This window comes from Aegilops tauschii, chromosome 4 (assembly GCF_002575655.3).
Source record: "Aegilops tauschii subsp. strangulata cultivar AL8/78 chromosome 4, Aet v6.0, whole genome shotgun sequence".
In the NCBI taxonomy this organism is placed as follows: domain Eukaryota; kingdom Viridiplantae; phylum Streptophyta; class Magnoliopsida; order Poales; family Poaceae; genus Aegilops; species Aegilops tauschii.
This window is the reverse complement of record NC_053038.3, coordinates 79,320,629-79,337,364: the sequence shown is the minus strand read 5'-3', so window position 1 is coordinate 79,337,364 and position 16,736 is coordinate 79,320,629. Positions and strand designations below refer to the sequence as shown.

The following is a 16,736-nucleotide window of genomic DNA, read 5'->3' as shown; positions in this document are numbered from 1 at the left end:
ATCTGCTACATTCAGGTCCGTATGTACTTTACAAATATCTATGTCTCCATTTTGAACACTTTCACGAATGGAGTTGAAGCGACGCTTGATATGCCTGGTCTTCATGTGAAACCTGGGCTCCTTGGCAAGGGCAATAGCTCCAGTGTTGTCACAGAAGAGAGTCATCGGGCCCGACGCATTGGGAATAACTCCTAGGTCAGTAATGAACTCCTTCACCCAGATTGCTTCTTGTGCTGCCTCTGAGGCCGCCATGTATTCCGCTTCACATGTATATCCCGCCACAACGCTTTGCTTGCAACTGCACCAGCTTACTGCCCCACCATTCAAAATATACACGTATCCGGTTTGTGACTTAGAGTCATCCAGATCTGTGTCGAAGCTAGCATCGACGTAACCCTTTACGACGAGCTCTTCGTCACCTCCATAAACGAGAAACATATCCTTAGTCCTCTTCAGGTACTTCAGGATATTCTTGACCGCTGTCCAGTGTTCCATGCCGGGATTACTTTGGTACCTTCCTACCAAACTTACGGCAAGGTTTACATCAGGTCTGGTACACAGCATGGCATACATAATAGACCCTATGGCCGAGGCATAGGGGATGACACTCATCTTTTCTCTATCTTCTACCGTGGTCGGGCATTGAGCTGTGCTCAATTGCACACCTTGCAATACAGGCAAGAACCCCTTCTTGGACTGATCCATATTGAACTTCTTCAATATCTTGTCAAGGTACGTACTTTGTGAAAGACCAATGAGGCGTCTTGACCTATCTCTATAGATCTTGATGCCTAATATGTAAGCAGCTTCTCCAAGGTCCTTCATTGAAAAACACTTGTTCAAGTAGGCCTTTATACTTTCCAAGAATTCTATATCATTTCCCATCAATAGTATGTCATCCACATATAATATGAGAAATGCTACAGAGCTCCCACTCACTTTCTTGTAAACACAGGCTTCTCCATAAGTCTGTGTAAACCCAAACGCTTTGATCATCTCATCAAATCGAATGTTCCAACTCCGAGATGCTTGCACCAGCCCATAGATGGAGCGCTGGAGCTTGCATACCTTGTTAGCATTCTTAGGATCGACAAAACCTTCCGGCTGCATCATATACAATTCTTCCTTAAGAAAGCCGTTAAGGAATGCCGTTTTGACGTCCATTTCCCATATCTCATAATCATAGAATGCGGCAATTGCTAACATGATTCGGATAGACTTCAGCTTCGCTACGGGTGAGAAAGTCTCATCATAGTCAACCCCTTGAACTTGTCGATAACCCTTAGCGACAAGTCGAGCCTTATAGATGGTCACATTACCATCCGCGTCTGTCTTCTTCTTAAAGATCCATTTATTTTCTATGGCTCGCCGATCATCGGGCAAGTTAGTCAAAGTCCACATTTTGTTTTCATACATGGATCCTATCTCGGATTGCATGGCTTCAAGCCATTTGTTGGAATCTGGGCCCGCCATTGCTTCTTCATAGTTCGAAGGTTCACCGTTGTCTAACAACATGATTTCCAGGACAGGGTTGCCATACCACTCTGGTGTGGAACGTGTCCTCGTGGACCTACGAAGTTCAGTAGTAACTTGATCCGAAGTACCTTGATCATCATCATTAACTTCCTCTCTAGTCAGTCCAGGCACCACAGGAACATCTTCCTGAGCTGCGCTACTTTCCGGTTCAAGAGGTAGTACTTCATCAAGTTCCACTTTCCTCCCACTTACTTCTTTCGAGAGAAACTCCTTCTCCAGAAAGGACCCGTTCTTGGCAACAAAGATCTTGCCTTCGGATCTGAGGTAGAAGGTATACCCAATGGTTTCCTTAGGGTATCCTACGAAGACGCATTTTTCCGACTTGGGTTCGAGCTTTTCAGGTTGAAGTTTCTTGACATAAGCATCGCATCCCCAAACTTTTAGAAACGACAGCTTAGGTTTCTTCCCAAACCATAATTCATACGGTGTCGTCTCAACGGATTTTGACGGAGCCCTATTTAAAGTGAATGCGGCAGTCTCTAAAGCATAGCCCCAAAATGAGAGCGGTAGATCGGTAAGAGACATCATAGATCGCACCATATCCAATAGAGTGCGATTACGACGTTCGGACACACCATTTCGCTGAGGTGTTCCAAGCGGCGTGAGTTGTGAAACTATTCCACATTTCCTTAAGTGTGTGCCAAATTCGTGACTCAAATATCCCCCCCCCCCACGATCTGATCGTAAGAATTTTATTTTCCTGTCACGTTGATTCTCAACCTCACTCTGAAATTCCTTGAACTTTTCAAAGGTCTCAGACTTGTGTTTCATTAGGTAGACATACCCATATCTACTCAAGTCATCAGTGAGAGTGAGAACATAACGATAGCCACCGCGAGCCTCAACACTCATTGGACCGCACACATCAGTATGTATGATTTCCAATAAGTTGGTTGCTCGCTCCATTGTTCCGGAGAACGGAGTCTTGGTCATCTTACCCATGAGGCATGGTTCGCATGTGTCAAATGATTCATAATCGAGAGACTCTAAAAGTCCATCAGCATGGAGCTTCTTCATGCGCTTGACACCAATGTGACCAAGGCGGCAGTGCCACAAGTATGTGGGACTATCGTTATCAACTTTACATCTTTTGGTATTCACACTATGAATATGTGTAACATCACGTTCGAGATTCATTAAGAATAAACCATTGACCAGCGGGGCATGACCATAAAACATATCTCTCATATAAATAGAACAACCATTATTCTCGGATTTAAATGAGTAGCCATCTCGTATTAAACGAGATCCAGATACAATGTTCATGCTCAAAGCTGGCACTAAATAACAATTATTGGGGTTCAAAACTAATCCCGTAGGTAAATGTAGAGGTAGCGTGCCGACGGCGATCACATAGACCTTGGAACCATTCCCGACGCGCATCGTCACCTCGTCCTTTGCCAGTCTCCGTTTATTCCGCAGCTCCTGCTTTGAGTTCCAAATATGAGCAACCGCACCGGTATCAAATACCCAGGAGCTACTACGAGTGCTGGTAAGGTACACATCAATAACATGTATATCACATATACCTTTGGTGTTGCCGGCCTTCTTGTCCGCTAAGTACTTGGGGCAGTTCCGCTTCCAGTGACCACTTCCCTTGCAATAAAAGCACTCAGTCTCAGGCTTGGGTCCATTATTTGGCTTCTTCCCGGCAACTGGCTTACCGGGCGCGGCAACTCCCTTGTCGTCCTTCTTGAAGTTCTTCTTACCCTTGCCTTTCTTGAACTTAGTGGTTTTATTCACCATCAACACTTGATGTTCCTTTTTGATCTCCACCTCCGCTGATTTCAGCATTGAATATACCTCAGGAATGGTCTTTTCCATCCCCTGCATATTGAAGTTCATCACAAAGCTCTTGTAGCTCGGTGGAAGCGACTGAAGGATTCTGTCAATGACCGCGTCATCCGGGAGATTAACTCCCAGCTGAGACAAGCGGTTGTGTAACCCAGACATTTTGAGTATGTGCTCACTGACAGAACTATTTTCCTCCATCTTACAACTGAAGAACTTGTCGGAGACTTCATATCTCTCGACCCGGGCATGAGCTTGGAAAACCATTTTCAGCTCTTCGAACATCTCACATGCTCCGTGTTGCTCAAAACGCTTTTGGAGCCCCGGTTCTAAGCTGTAAAGCATGCCGCACTGAACGAGGGAGTAATCATCAGCACGCAGCTGCCAAGCGTTCATAACGTCTTGGTTCTCTAGGATGGGTGCTTCACCTAGCGGTGCTTCTAGGACATAATCTTTCTTGGCAGCTATGAGGATGATCCTCAGGTTCCGGACCCAGTCCGTATAGTTGCTGCCATCATCTTTCAGCTTGGTTTTCTCTAGGAACGCGTTGAAGTTGAGGGCAACATTAGCGTGGGCCATTTGATCTACAAGACATATTGTAAAGATTTTAGACTAAGTTCATGATAATTAAGTTCATCTAATCAAATTATTCAATGAACTCCCACTCAGATAGACATCCCTCTAGTCATCTAAGTGAAACATGATCCGAGTCAACTAGGCCGTGTCCGATCATCACGTGAGACGGACTAGTCAACATCGGTGAACATCTTCATGTTGATCGTATCTTCTATACGAATCATGCTCGACCTTTCGGTCTTCCGTGTTCCGAGGCCATGTCTGTATATGCTAGGCTCGTCAAGTCAACCTAAGTGTATTGCGTGTGTAAATTTGGCTTACACCCGTTGTATTCGAACGTTAGAATCTATCACACCCGATCATCACGTGGTGCTTCGAAACAACGAACCTTCGCAATGGTGCACAGTTAGGGGGAACACTTTCTTGAAATTATTGCGAGGGATCATCTTATTTAAGCTGCCGTCGTTCTAAGCAAATAAGATGTAAAACATGATAAACATCACATGCAATCAAATAGTGACATGATATGGCCAATATCATTTTGCTCCTTTTGATCTCCATCTTCGGGGCGCCATGATCATCTTCGTCACCGGCATGACACCATGATCTCCATCATCATGATCTCCATCATCGTGTCTTCATGAAGTTGTCACGCCAACGATTACTTCTACTTCGATGGCTAACGTGTTTAGCAATAAATTAAAGTAATTTACATGGTGTTGTTCAATGACATGCAAGTCATACAAAAATAAAGACAACTCCTATGGCTCCTGCCGGTTGTCATACTCATCGACATGCAAGTCGTGATTCCTATTACAAGAACATGATCAATCTCATACATCACATATATTTCCTTCATCACATCCTTTTGGCCATATCACATCACAAGGCATATGCTGCAAAAACAAGTTAGGCGTCCTCTAATTGTTGTTGCAAGTTTTTACATGGCTGCTATAGGTTTCTTAGCAAGAACGTTTCTTACCTACGCCAAAACCACAACGTGATATGCCAATTTCTATTTACCCTTCATAAGGACCCTTTTCATCGAATCCGTTCCGACTAAAGTGGGAGAGACAGACACCCGCTAGCCACCTTATGCAACTAGTGCATGTCAGTCTGTGGAACCTGTCTCACATAAGTGTACGTGTAAGGTCGGTCCGGGCCGCTTCATCCCACGATGCCGCCAAAACAAGATAAGACTAGTAGTGGCAAGAAAATTGACAACATCTACACCCACAACAAGTTTGTGTTCTACTCGTGCATAGAAACTACGCATAGACCTAGCTCATGATGCCACTGTTGGGGATCGTTGCAGAAATTAAAATTTTTCTACGCATCACCAAGATCAATCTATGGAGTCATCTAGCAACGAGAGAGAGGAGTGCATCTACATACCCTTGTAGATCGCGAGCGGAAGCGTTCAAGTGAACGGGGTTGATGGAGTCGTACTCGTCGTGATCCAAATCACCGATGACCGAGCGCCGAACGGACGACACCTCCGCGTTCAACACACGTACGGTTGGGAAGACGTCTCCTCCTTCTTGATCCACCAAGGGGGGCGCACCAGCCCACCAGGGGCTGGTTCCCTTCCCCACTTCAGCCCATGGGGCCCTCCGGGATAGGTGGCCCCACCCGGTGGACCCCGGGACCCTTCCGGTGGTCCCGGTACAATACCGGTGACCCCCGAAACTTCCCTGGTGGCCGAAACTGGACTTCCTATATATAATTCTTCACCTCCGGATCATTCCGGAACTCCTCGTGACGTCCGGGATCTCATCCGGGACTCCGAACAACTTTCGGGTTACCGCATACTAGTATCTCTACAACCCTAGCGTCACCGAACCTTAAGTGTGTAGACCCTACGGGTTCGGGAGACATGCAGACATGACCAAGACGACTCTCCGGTCAATAACCAACAGCGGGATCTGGATACCCATGTTGGCTCCCACATGTTCCACGATGATCTCATCGGATGAACCACGATGTCGAGGATTCAATTAATCCCGTATACAATTCCCTTTGTCAATCGGTACGTTACTTGCCCGAGATTTGATCGTCGGTATCCCAATACCTTGTTCAATCTCGTTACCGGCAAGTCACTTTACTCGTACCGTAATGCATGATCCCGTGACCAAACACTTGGTCACATTGAGCTCATTATGATGATGCATTACCGAGTGGGCCCAGAGATACCTCTCCGTCATACGGAGTGACAAATCCCAGTCTCGATTCGTGCCAACCCAACAGACACTTTCGGAGATACCCGTAGTGCACCTTTATAGCCACCCAGTTACGTTGTGACGTTTGGCACACCCAAAGCACTCCTATGGTATCCGGGAGTTGCACAATCTCATGGTCTAAGGAAATGATACTTGACATTTGGAAAAGCTCTAGCAAACGAACTACACGATCTTGTCCTATGCTTAGGATTGGGTCTTGTCCATCACATCATTCTCCTAATGATGTGATCCCGTTATCAATGACATCCAATGTCCATAGTCAGGAAACCATGACTATCTGTTGATCAACGAGCTAGTCAACTAGAGGCTCACTAGGGACATGTTGTGGTCTATGTATTCACACATGTATTACGATTTCCGGATAACACAATTATAGCATGAACAATAGACAATTATCATGAACAAGGAAATATAATAATAACCATTTTATTATTGCCTCTAGGGCATATTTCCAACACATAATTATGAGAATATCTAGGCATGATCATGTATATAGGCATCACGTCCGTGACAAGTAGACCGAAACGATTCTGCATCTACTACTATTACTCCACACATCGACCGCTATCCAGCATGCATCTAGAGTATTAAGTTCATAAGAACGGAGTAACGCATTGGGCAAGATGACATGATGTAGAGGGATAAACTCAAGCAATATGATATAAACCCCATCTTTTTATCCTCGATGGCAACAGTACAATACGTGCCTTGCTGCCCCTGCTGTCACTGGGAAAGGACACCGCAAGATTGAACCCAAAGCTAAGCACTTCTCCCATTGCAAGAAAGATCAATCTAGTAGGCCAAACCAAACTGATAATTCGAAGAGACTTGCAAAGATAACCAATCATACATAAAAGAATTCAGAGAAGATTCAAATATTGTTCATAAATAATCTTGATCATAAACCCACAATTCATCGGATCTCGACAAACACACCGCAAAAAGAATTACATCGAATAGATATCCAAGAAGATCGAGGAGAACTTTGTATTGAGATCCAAAGAGAGAGAAGAAGCCATCTAGCTAATAACTATGGACCCGAAGGTCTGTGGTAAACTACTCACACATCATCGGAGAGGCTATGGTGTTGATGTAGAAGCCCTTCGTGATCGATTCCCCCTCCGGCGGAGCGTCGGAAAAGGCCCCAAGATGGGATCTCACGGGTACAGAAGGTTGCGGTGGTGGAAATAGGGTTTCATGGTGCTCCCAGATGTTTTCGCGGTATATGGGTATATATAGGAGGAAGAAGTAGGTTGGTGGAGCTGCGAGGGGCCCACGAGGGTGGGGGCGCGCCCAGGGGGCAGGCGTGCCTCCCTGCCTCGTGGCCTCCTTGCTTCTTTCTTGACGTCCACTCCAAGTCCTCTGGATCATGTTTGTTCCAAAAATAACTCTTCCGAAGGTTTCATTCCGTTTGATAATCCTTTTCTGCGAAACACTGAAATAGGCAAAAAAAACAGCAATTTGCACTGGGCCTTCGGTTAATAGGTTAGTCCCAAAAATAATATAAAAGTGTATAATAAAGCCCATTAAACATCCAAAACAGATAATATAATAGTATGGAACAATCAAAAATTATAGATACGTTGGAGACGTATCACATATGCGCAATGTTTCTTTTTTAGAATCATTTCCATTGAGGAAACAAATCTTTATTCGTTTAACAACAGCCTGGATCTTTTAGCATTTTTACGTATGAACCGCTTTAAATAAGTGGTATAGTCTATATATATGTACCATCATCTTTTAATGTGTATGAGTTTTTTCTTGTTGAAAATAAACCTCGGCGCCCTTTCTATAGGAGTAGGATATATATGATCGGTCATTTAGTATTTTTTGTGTGAAAGTATTAGTGTATGCTTACAAAAGCAATCCGTGGCCTAAACAAACCTTTTACATTTGTGTCGAGAATGTTTGAAAAACCTTTTTTGGCCATAAGTACCCACTCACCCCGCATGGGAAATGGTGCCGGGAATGGGTGCGACCAGTCATTATTGGGTACGCGGTCATTAAGGGGTGTGCTTCCTGGTGCAAAACGCGGCTGCGACATTGGTACGAACATGGGAGAGAGGGGGTCCCCCCCACTGACGGTTGGGTTTGGAGCATGGTCCATATCAACCCCACCCAGCCTCCTAAAATGTAGGCTCAGGGAGTGAATATGGAGCACCCTTATATTATTTTATCGATAGTGATCCGTGTGCCATCGGTAGATTACTTTTCTGTTGTTGCAATGTCATATTAACAGTTATTAGGATGATCAACTACATATGACACATCTGGTAAACTTGCTCCAATTACTGTCAAACTATTCCTTTAGTATTCCTCACAACAAAGATCCATTGGGTATATCAAGTATGTCAGCATGATTTGCTATTCACCACGCCCCGATGACTTCCTGTTAAAGGGTTTCGATATGTCTCATCGCTGGAAACATTAGCAACAATATTTTCGGCCAGAGTTAACTGCCAGCTAAAGACTGGCACCCCACCAGAACTGAAAAGTTTGATAGATATCTTTTCAGGACTAATTTTGGAATGTATGGAGTTTCACATGAACACAGAGCAACTCCAGCGGAAATCTGAACCAAGTTATGTATTGTCGTCTCATGTTTATACTCCCTTCGTTTCTAAATATAAGTCTTTTTATATTTAGGAACAGAGGGAGTACATAATAATTTTCATGATAAAATTGATGTTGTAATTTGTTAGCAAAAAAAAGTTGAACCGCGAAGAAACGAAAGAGCGGTTGAAGGCTTGAAGCACAGAGCACCGGAGAAGTGTAAGAATACGCCAGCGTGTTAGATTTCTTCACTTCCCTCTGCAAGGGCATATTCCACGTGCTCCCAGCTCGCTGTCCCCAACACACACGACGCGGTGCATGCGTAGGATCGTCCCATGTGCCGCGTCTGTCAAGAGCCGTCGATGCGGTGTTGGACGGCTCATCTCCTTTTCCGTGAAGAAGAACGTTGCTTGTGTGGGCAAGGCTGCGTGGTGTGTGGCCAGTCTAGGACTCGTTTATTTCGAGTCACCTGTAGTTTCAGGGAGTTTTGCACTTTGAGCTTCGAGGTCTAGGTAATTGACGATTTCACATGCTACTTTACTACTCCACATTTGGAAAATGGTTGTGTTTTTGTGGTAAGCATTTGCTTCTCGGTGTCTAAACCATCTCATACTTTTTTAGCGTTTGGACAATCATTCCTTGCTTTCAGAAAAACACGATCATTCCATAAAACCAATTTGGAGAAAATGTCTTGCCAAAAGTCATGATAGCAAAGTGAACACGGGCTTACTCTTATTACCTTCACAAAATTCCATAGTAGTGGATGTTTTAACCTCAACCAAATTGCCATATATAGCACTAAAGGGTCGAGCTTTTTCCTAATAGGCCGAGCCTTTTCCGTGACATTCCAATAAAAAGCATGTTTTAAAATGTGAAAGTTATCATGAAAGTACGGAAAAGACCCATTCAATTCAGGAGCCTAGAAAAAATCCACCTACCACCACAGACTAAGTCCCTTCACCGATCCAAGCCAAATTTCATGATATTGAAAGTGCTGTTGAGGAACCTAAACATTTAAAAATGAATATACAAAATATTGAAAAAAATGCCATGAATTGGTATTAAACATGTGTGATACCTATTATATCTAGAGGTACTCCCAGATGATATCACTATACATGTTTATGTACATACCGCTACCAACAATTAATTTTTTTATGGAGCATTATATATAGCAACTAATGATTTGATGCCTTAATTGGATCCTACATTCACTTAATAAGTGGACAACGGTGCAAAAAAAATTAGCTCCCGATGTTTTAACCGCTTACGTGTCAATCAAATCCATAATGATTGAGAGCACACTACTACATAAGCGATTGCACAATGAAAGTTGGCGGTGTCCGTAAAAACTAACAAGTATGATGTTCCTATGAACGTTTGCACCATATAGTTCTCAACACTCAAAACTGCACAAAACAATCTTAGCACAAAGACTCCAACAATAATGACAAGAGGAATCAAGTTCTCTATAAATCAACTGATTAGGACTCCTAACTAAACAAAACATTAACACAAATAGGTGCTTCCACGAGGGCCCCGACGCACAAGCTCCCTCCCCTTAAAATTCTTACTTTGTTCCTCCGCCTTGCTTTTCCCTCCCGCTTCCGACTCCTCCCCCACCGCTCCCCATGTCGGCGGCGTAGGCGGACACGGCGGAGCCGGCGGCGGAGTGCAGAGGCAGGCCAGGGTCGTAGGCGCTCGCGAGGAGATGGCGGCGCCCTCCTCTTCAGCCGGGTTCGGGGGCATGTCGTCGGACAACGCCAAGGGCCTGGCCCTCGCGGTGTCGTCCAGCGCCTTCATCGGCGCCAGCTTCATCGTCAAGAAGATGGGGCTCAGGAGGGCCGCAGACTCCGGCGTCCGCGCGGGTGAGTTGCGCCACTCGGTGGCTGAGGCCCCACTGCTGCCTTGCTTGCTTCCTCTGGCCTCTGGATCTCGCCGGTGCGGGTTGGTTGGTCGGCGAGGGGGTCGATTGGGGCGGCCGATTTGGAGTGGTGGGTAGCGGAATCGAGCGGAGTTTTGTTTTGGTTGCTGTTCTTTGCTTGGTTGGTGGGAGGGATCTGCCTGTGGTAATAAATAAAAAAAGCAAAAAGGAGCAGCGCGGTTTATTCTTCTCCGGTAGATTGGCGGTCCAGACCAGTTGAATCGAATAGATTCCTCGGAACAATGGAGCTTGCTTATCATTGCAACTTCTCTGGAACTTTTTTCTTGCTCTCGTGGGTCTGAACAGAGGTGTGGAGTTGACGCTGGAAAAAGGGGGTAAAATTCGGACAGGGGGCGCGTTCTTCGCGGTAGATTTGGCCGCGTGAGGAGTCCAGTTGAGTCCAGACTCCAGAGCGAAGACTCGCATCTTTCCGTTGCAACTGGATGGCTTGATTCTCTTCTCTTTCTGCGGTGTGGAAAAGACTGCAATCATTTGGTTTCGTCGTTGAAAGTTCTCGCTGCTTCGCTGTGCTGTTTTGGTCCGAAAACTTCCATGAAAATCCAGTCCATGATCTCGCATTTGTTTCATCTCTTGAGTTTCTTTTGTTGGAATTGGGATGAGCGAGTCTGCGGAAGTGGTTTTTTTGGGGGCTAGGATGGCCTTCCGCAGTTGCCTTCAATAGCTAAACGTGCTTATGGATGGCTTCCATTATCGGTGGCTCGTTGGTACAGAATCACTGTTTAGATAGAAATTTTTGTTTGCAATATGTCTTGCCACTGATCTTTACCTGGGTTCCTGTTTTGTTGGATTGATTCAAATCAAATTTGGTGTTGTTACTTGCATAGAGCTTCCTCAATCATGAATAGATCTGCGCTAGTTGAGATCTTTTGCACGATTGAAGTGCTTTACTGGCACATTCTGTTAAAGAGACAATGACTCAAAAATGCCTTTTCGAAAATGATAAGGAAACCAGTAAATCTCAGAGCAGCCTGTGTTTTATATCGTCTTGTTGATCTGTGTGGCTATTTAGTTTGTTGGGTACTCAGCTTAAAATGATCAATTTCCCAGCTTACTATTTGGTATACAACTTGAATAGTTTTATTATTCCTTGCAACGAAGTCTGCTGGTGATTTCAGTTCATTTACCATGAAGTCTGACCAATGCACCTATACCCTTCGTATCATAAATTATTTAATCATACTTTCTACTCCCTCCGTTCCTAAATATTTGTCTTTTTAGAGATTTCAAATAGACTACCACATACGGATGTATATAGACATATTTTAGAGTGTAGATTCACTCATTTTGCTCCGTATGTAGTCACTTGTTGAAATCTCTAGAAAGACAAATATTTAGGAACAGAGGAAGTACAAATTTTAGTGCTGAATATAATAAGAGTGTTTATGCACATGAAACAGGTTATGGAGGGTATTCTTACTTAGTGGAGCCACTTTGGTGGATAGGCATGATTTCTAGTAAGTCGATTTCCATTCTTTCTAAACGCTATGCCACTTTTTAAATTTTTAATGTATTACTTTTTATACTTTATCACTTATTTGGGATCAGTGTTTTCCGTCCAATCGTAGCATGTCTTGTCTGATCATTTTCCCACTATTATTTTTCCTTGTTAAGTAAATGCCTGACCATGATGAGATTTCTGGTGGCTCTCACAGTCACCTCACATTGGTCGTGATGCCCATTTCCCCAGGGACGCAGACACGCATGGAGATTGTTTTGTGCTTAAGAGTTGAGATTGATATTGGTAACTTATAATAGGAGAAACTAACAATTTGCAATGAGTCAGATGATAGTGCAGGGAAAAAGCATTTTTTTGATAAGGTTTAGCTAGATGTAGCATATTGAGACACAGTACTCATGATAGTGGCTAGAGAGCAAATGAATTCTTGTCATTGGAATGTGATGCTTCAGTATGAATGTTCTTTAATGCTGTTTGCTGTTCTTAGGGAATAGAGATCCATTTTTTCCTCATTTTTTTGGGAAATGTTACTTATACTTTTGACAAAAAGAAACTTGACTAATATTTGCTCACATGGTCTCCTATGAACAGTGATTGTTGGCGAAATAGCTAACTTTGCTGCTTATGCATTTGCTCCTGCTATTCTTGTCACTCCTCTTGGAGCACTCAGTATAATCATCAGGTACAGTCATAGGAGTTCCTTAGAGAACTCTTAATAATGTGCTTTAGCTTGCTGCTTATTTAACTGAAATAACAGACCATTCTAAATGTTTGCAGTGCTGCACTTGCTCATTCCATTCTACAGGAGAAACTGCACACCTTTGGTATACTTGGTTGTGTTCTTTGTGTAGTCGGATCGATCACAATTGCACTCCATGCTCCCCAAGAGCGTGATATTGATTCTGTAAGGGAAGTTTGGGATCTTGCAACTGAGCCAGGTATTTACAACTTAAACATAGTGATGACAATGCCATTATTAACTTAATTTATATTTCACACGCCAGATGGATTCAATATTGTTTTCTTTGTTTTCTCAGCTTTTCTTTCATATGCGACTATAGTAGTGGTGGCAGCCTTGGTTCTTATATATTTTGTTGTCCCTCAACATGGACAAACAAACATCATGGTGTACATTGGAGTCTGTTCTCTTCTAGGATCTCTCACCGTATGCCTTCTCCCCAAACAGATTCATCTTGAGATTTCTTTATGGGATTTTCGCTGAATCCCATTTTCCATCTGATAGTGAGAATTTAACAGGTTATGAGTGTAAAGGCCCTCGGAATTGCATTGAAGTTAACATTCTCAGGAGTGAACCAATTATTCTATCCTCAGACCTGGGCTTTTGCTCTAATTGTTGCTACCTGCGTAAGCACCCAGATAAACTATCTAAACAAGGTAAATATTTCAGTTTCTGTTGTTATTGATGCCACTGAGTTGTGCATTGGTGCATCAAGCTGGATAGGGAACTTGAGGGAGCAAAAGTGTTTTCTGTTACAGCAGACTCAACAGTGCATTAACATGACAGTCATCACATCACCCAAGAGAATATAGATAACTATTTCTGGCATTTCTCCACACGATGTCACATGCACATTTGGTGCCAACAGGGCATCACCTTACCTTTTGCCATGTGGAAGGCCTTCTCGCTAATCGAGTGAATTTTTTTTCTTGTAGTTTTAGCTTTGGTTAACTCTCTCTCATTATGTTGATTTACAGTGGAGTAGCATATCCACTATATGTACTAGCATTTGGTCCTTGCAAGGAAAAGGTCATTACCTTCTGCAAGTGATTCTCCTCAATATGTGATAAAGTTTTTAGTGCATGAGATGGAACTGGGCTTCAGGTTAATAAGGAATGTTCCAACAACTCTCTAATGCATGCTGCCTTTTGGCATTATATGTTTTCTATTTGGCACTCAAAGTTCTTTCTGTTGAGCCACTAACATAAGCAAATCACGTTTGTTGTTAACAACAGCATTTTATTTCGTCTGTAAATTGCAGGCACTGGACACCTTTAATACAGCAGTTGTTTCACCAATATATTATGTGATGTTTACCTCGCTAACAATTATAGCCAGTGTGATAATGTTCAAGGTAATATTTTGCATCGCTTTCAGTGCACCCTTATTGCCAACTGAACTTCCTTAAAGTAAACTGTTGTAAACATTGCTGCTGAACTGCGGCGTGATTCTACTTTTATGTCTTGCTCTTCTTATTAGCTGCTCCTAAGTGGCCTGGTAGAGGTTTACCTGAAAATAACTCTCACGAATCACGATGATAAGGGCATCTGAGCATATAGTGCCACTGAAATTGTAGTTTAGGGTTATTGGCTTTTTCTGAATGCAAGCCACATGACCATTGTAATTGATGATATTTAACTGTGCATATTTATGGATGTTGAGGTGCTTTAAGTTCTAGTTGCATACCCATTTACTGAGCAATGTTGCTGTGGTTCTTTTTATGCATGATGACTTGTGCTTTTTATCTTGATCAACATACCTTATTATTCATTGATGCTGTTACTTCTCATAGAAAGATAGCTTTCATTATGCCAGAATTTTCTCCTCAGCTCGTAGCTCATTGACATGCAGGATTGGGATCGGCAAAATCCAACCCAGATTGTCACGGAAATGTGTGGTTTTGTGACCATCCTTTCTGGAACATTTCTCCTTCACAAGACGAAGGACATGAATGACAGTATGTCCCGAGTCTGGCCATTTTGCGCATCTCTGTTAGAAACAAAATCTCACTATGTCTAATGAGATTTTGTTCTGAATAGGTACTGGGCCGACTTTGTCTACACGACGCTCAAAGCATGCTAGTCAGACCGCATTTGCCATCGAGGTTCTTCCACTAAAATATCAAGATTGTGTGGATGACGAGACCTTGCCATTATCACTTCCCAAGGCTGATAATCACTACCTAATGCAAGAGCTTCCTCTTAGATACAAAGACTTGAATATTGCCTGATGGATATTCCTTTGGCTACATGTGGTAGGAACCTCTTAGCAAAGTTTGCCGTGCACAGTTTCAGGCAGGATTGGTTGATGAGGAACTGAACTTGGAGGTTTTATCTCATCTTTGCTGTTGGATAGAATGAGGTTATGGAAATTACAAGTTGATAGTATTATCCTTGCTCCTTCCTGGATGACAATTTCACCTTTTATAAGGAGAAACGAGGGATGATGTCAAACATGTGGTCAGTCAAGGGATGGTTACTCGGGAATATCAACCAGTTCTGGAAAACCGGATGAAGTGTACTTACATACAGTGGCATCATTTATTATTATACCTTTTTTTTCATTTTTAGACAGTAAATGCTGCAAATTGGGCTTATCTGATTTCTAGGAAGATGTTATATAGGAAAAACAAACCTCATTTTTTTTCTTGTACCTATCTCATAAATTGCTGCCCAGTTAGGTGCCAATTGTTATCTGTGTAATTATCAATTCATATTTTTTGGTAGACAATCGGCGAACCTAATTTGCATGTATCCATAAATATTTCTTGAGGATGGGTCACTGCGTTATGACATTTTTCTTTTTCCTTGTCTTGAAAATGTAATTCAGTTAATTTGGTTAAAGCAACGAGCTGTGCATGGGAGAAAAATTAAAGCAAATAATGAAGCGTTCTTACAGAGGAATATTAAATCAATGTTTTTACAGCAGGTATGCTGCTCTATCATTGAGATTATAGTCCTTAGAGAGTGTATTTGAGATAGATGTAGGCTTAATTTTAAAATGCAAGAAGTGTGATGTTACAAAAGGCGAAAATTACAGATTGGTAGATATGATTATGTAATTGTTATGAACAACAGAATTTATGTATCGTTAGGTACTGATGCAGCAGTAGGTAAAGTATGAGTACGTGCTGTGGCTTGAAATATGTATGAAATGAGTATATTAAAAGATTTTCAATGTGAGAAAACAGTACAGTGAGCATATTGAATAATGAGTAGTCTACAAAGGAAATGTATGTTGGATTAATCAGGAAAATTTTGCAGCCATGGACAAATAATCAAAAGCACTTAATTGAATGTTTCATATGAACAGAATTGCACATAAGTTGGATCCACATCTTACTCAGTCAACAAGGAAAAGGATTTTGTTGCATTCCAGGCTAAAAAATGATCCACCAGATTACTGCTAAGAGGGATCATGAGAATTCTGTTAGCATCAATAGGTAGAAATATGTCCCTGATCAAGACGACAAGACCTCGTCCCACTGTCCGGTTCCAGGATTAATAAGTTCAGCAACCTTCCTAAGGATAGTGTGACCTCGTGGAGTAATGACCTTCCTAATTGGGCTGTTTGGGATCCAGTGATCCTCCCACATGTCAGTATCTTTGATTGGCTAGGAAGCGCGTCAACTTTATGTTTCTCAAATGACCCAAAGCCGATGCTAGCTCAGGTCTTCCACTTTTCTAAGCGAGGTCACATGCGCTTTGGATCTAGCGTTTGTGTTTCTTAAACGACCCTAGCTCCCCAAGCTCGGGTCGTCCCTGTTTTAAGCGAGGTCGCATGTGCCGTGGAGGAAGACAAAGAACTGCCAGCCTGTGCAGCAGCGATCAGGACATTTTATTACTTCGTACCACCCCGCAAAAAATTGTTGAGATTCAACTAACACGTATACAATAC

General features: G+C 42.9%; 1 protein-coding gene across 1 annotated transcript; it reads left to right on the top strand.

Moving 5' to 3' along the window:
- Nucleotides 1-10,244: 10,244 nt before the first annotated feature.
- On the top strand, nucleotides 10,245-15,613 carry LOC109752082 (probable magnesium transporter NIPA4). The gene is made up of 9 exons (XM_020310949.4): nucleotides 10,245-10,567; nucleotides 12,042-12,098; nucleotides 12,692-12,782; nucleotides 12,878-13,038; nucleotides 13,138-13,265; nucleotides 13,358-13,495; nucleotides 14,101-14,193; nucleotides 14,691-14,796; nucleotides 14,879-15,613. The coding sequence occupies exons 1-9, from the start codon at nucleotides 10,411-10,413 to the stop codon at nucleotides 15,067-15,069; spliced, it is 1,122 nt and encodes a 373-aa protein (XP_020166538.1). The 5' UTR covers nucleotides 10,245-10,410; the 3' UTR covers nucleotides 15,070-15,613.
- The last annotated feature ends 1,123 nt before the right edge of the window (nucleotides 15,614-16,736 follow it).

Bases quoted from the DNA above. Each gene is read 5' to 3' on its own strand.
- LOC109752082 (XM_020310949.4), top strand. From the start codon at position 10,411: ATGGCGGCGCCCTCCTCTTCAGCCGGGTTCGGGGGCATGTCGTCGGAC. The intron at 13,039-13,137 runs GTATTTACAACT...TTGTTTTCTCAG, and splicing joins GGATCTTGCAACTGAGCCAG to CTTTTCTTTCATATGCGACT. The intron at 14,194-14,690 runs GTAATATTTTGC...ATTGACATGCAG, and splicing joins CCAGTGTGATAATGTTCAAG to GATTGGGATCGGCAAAATCC.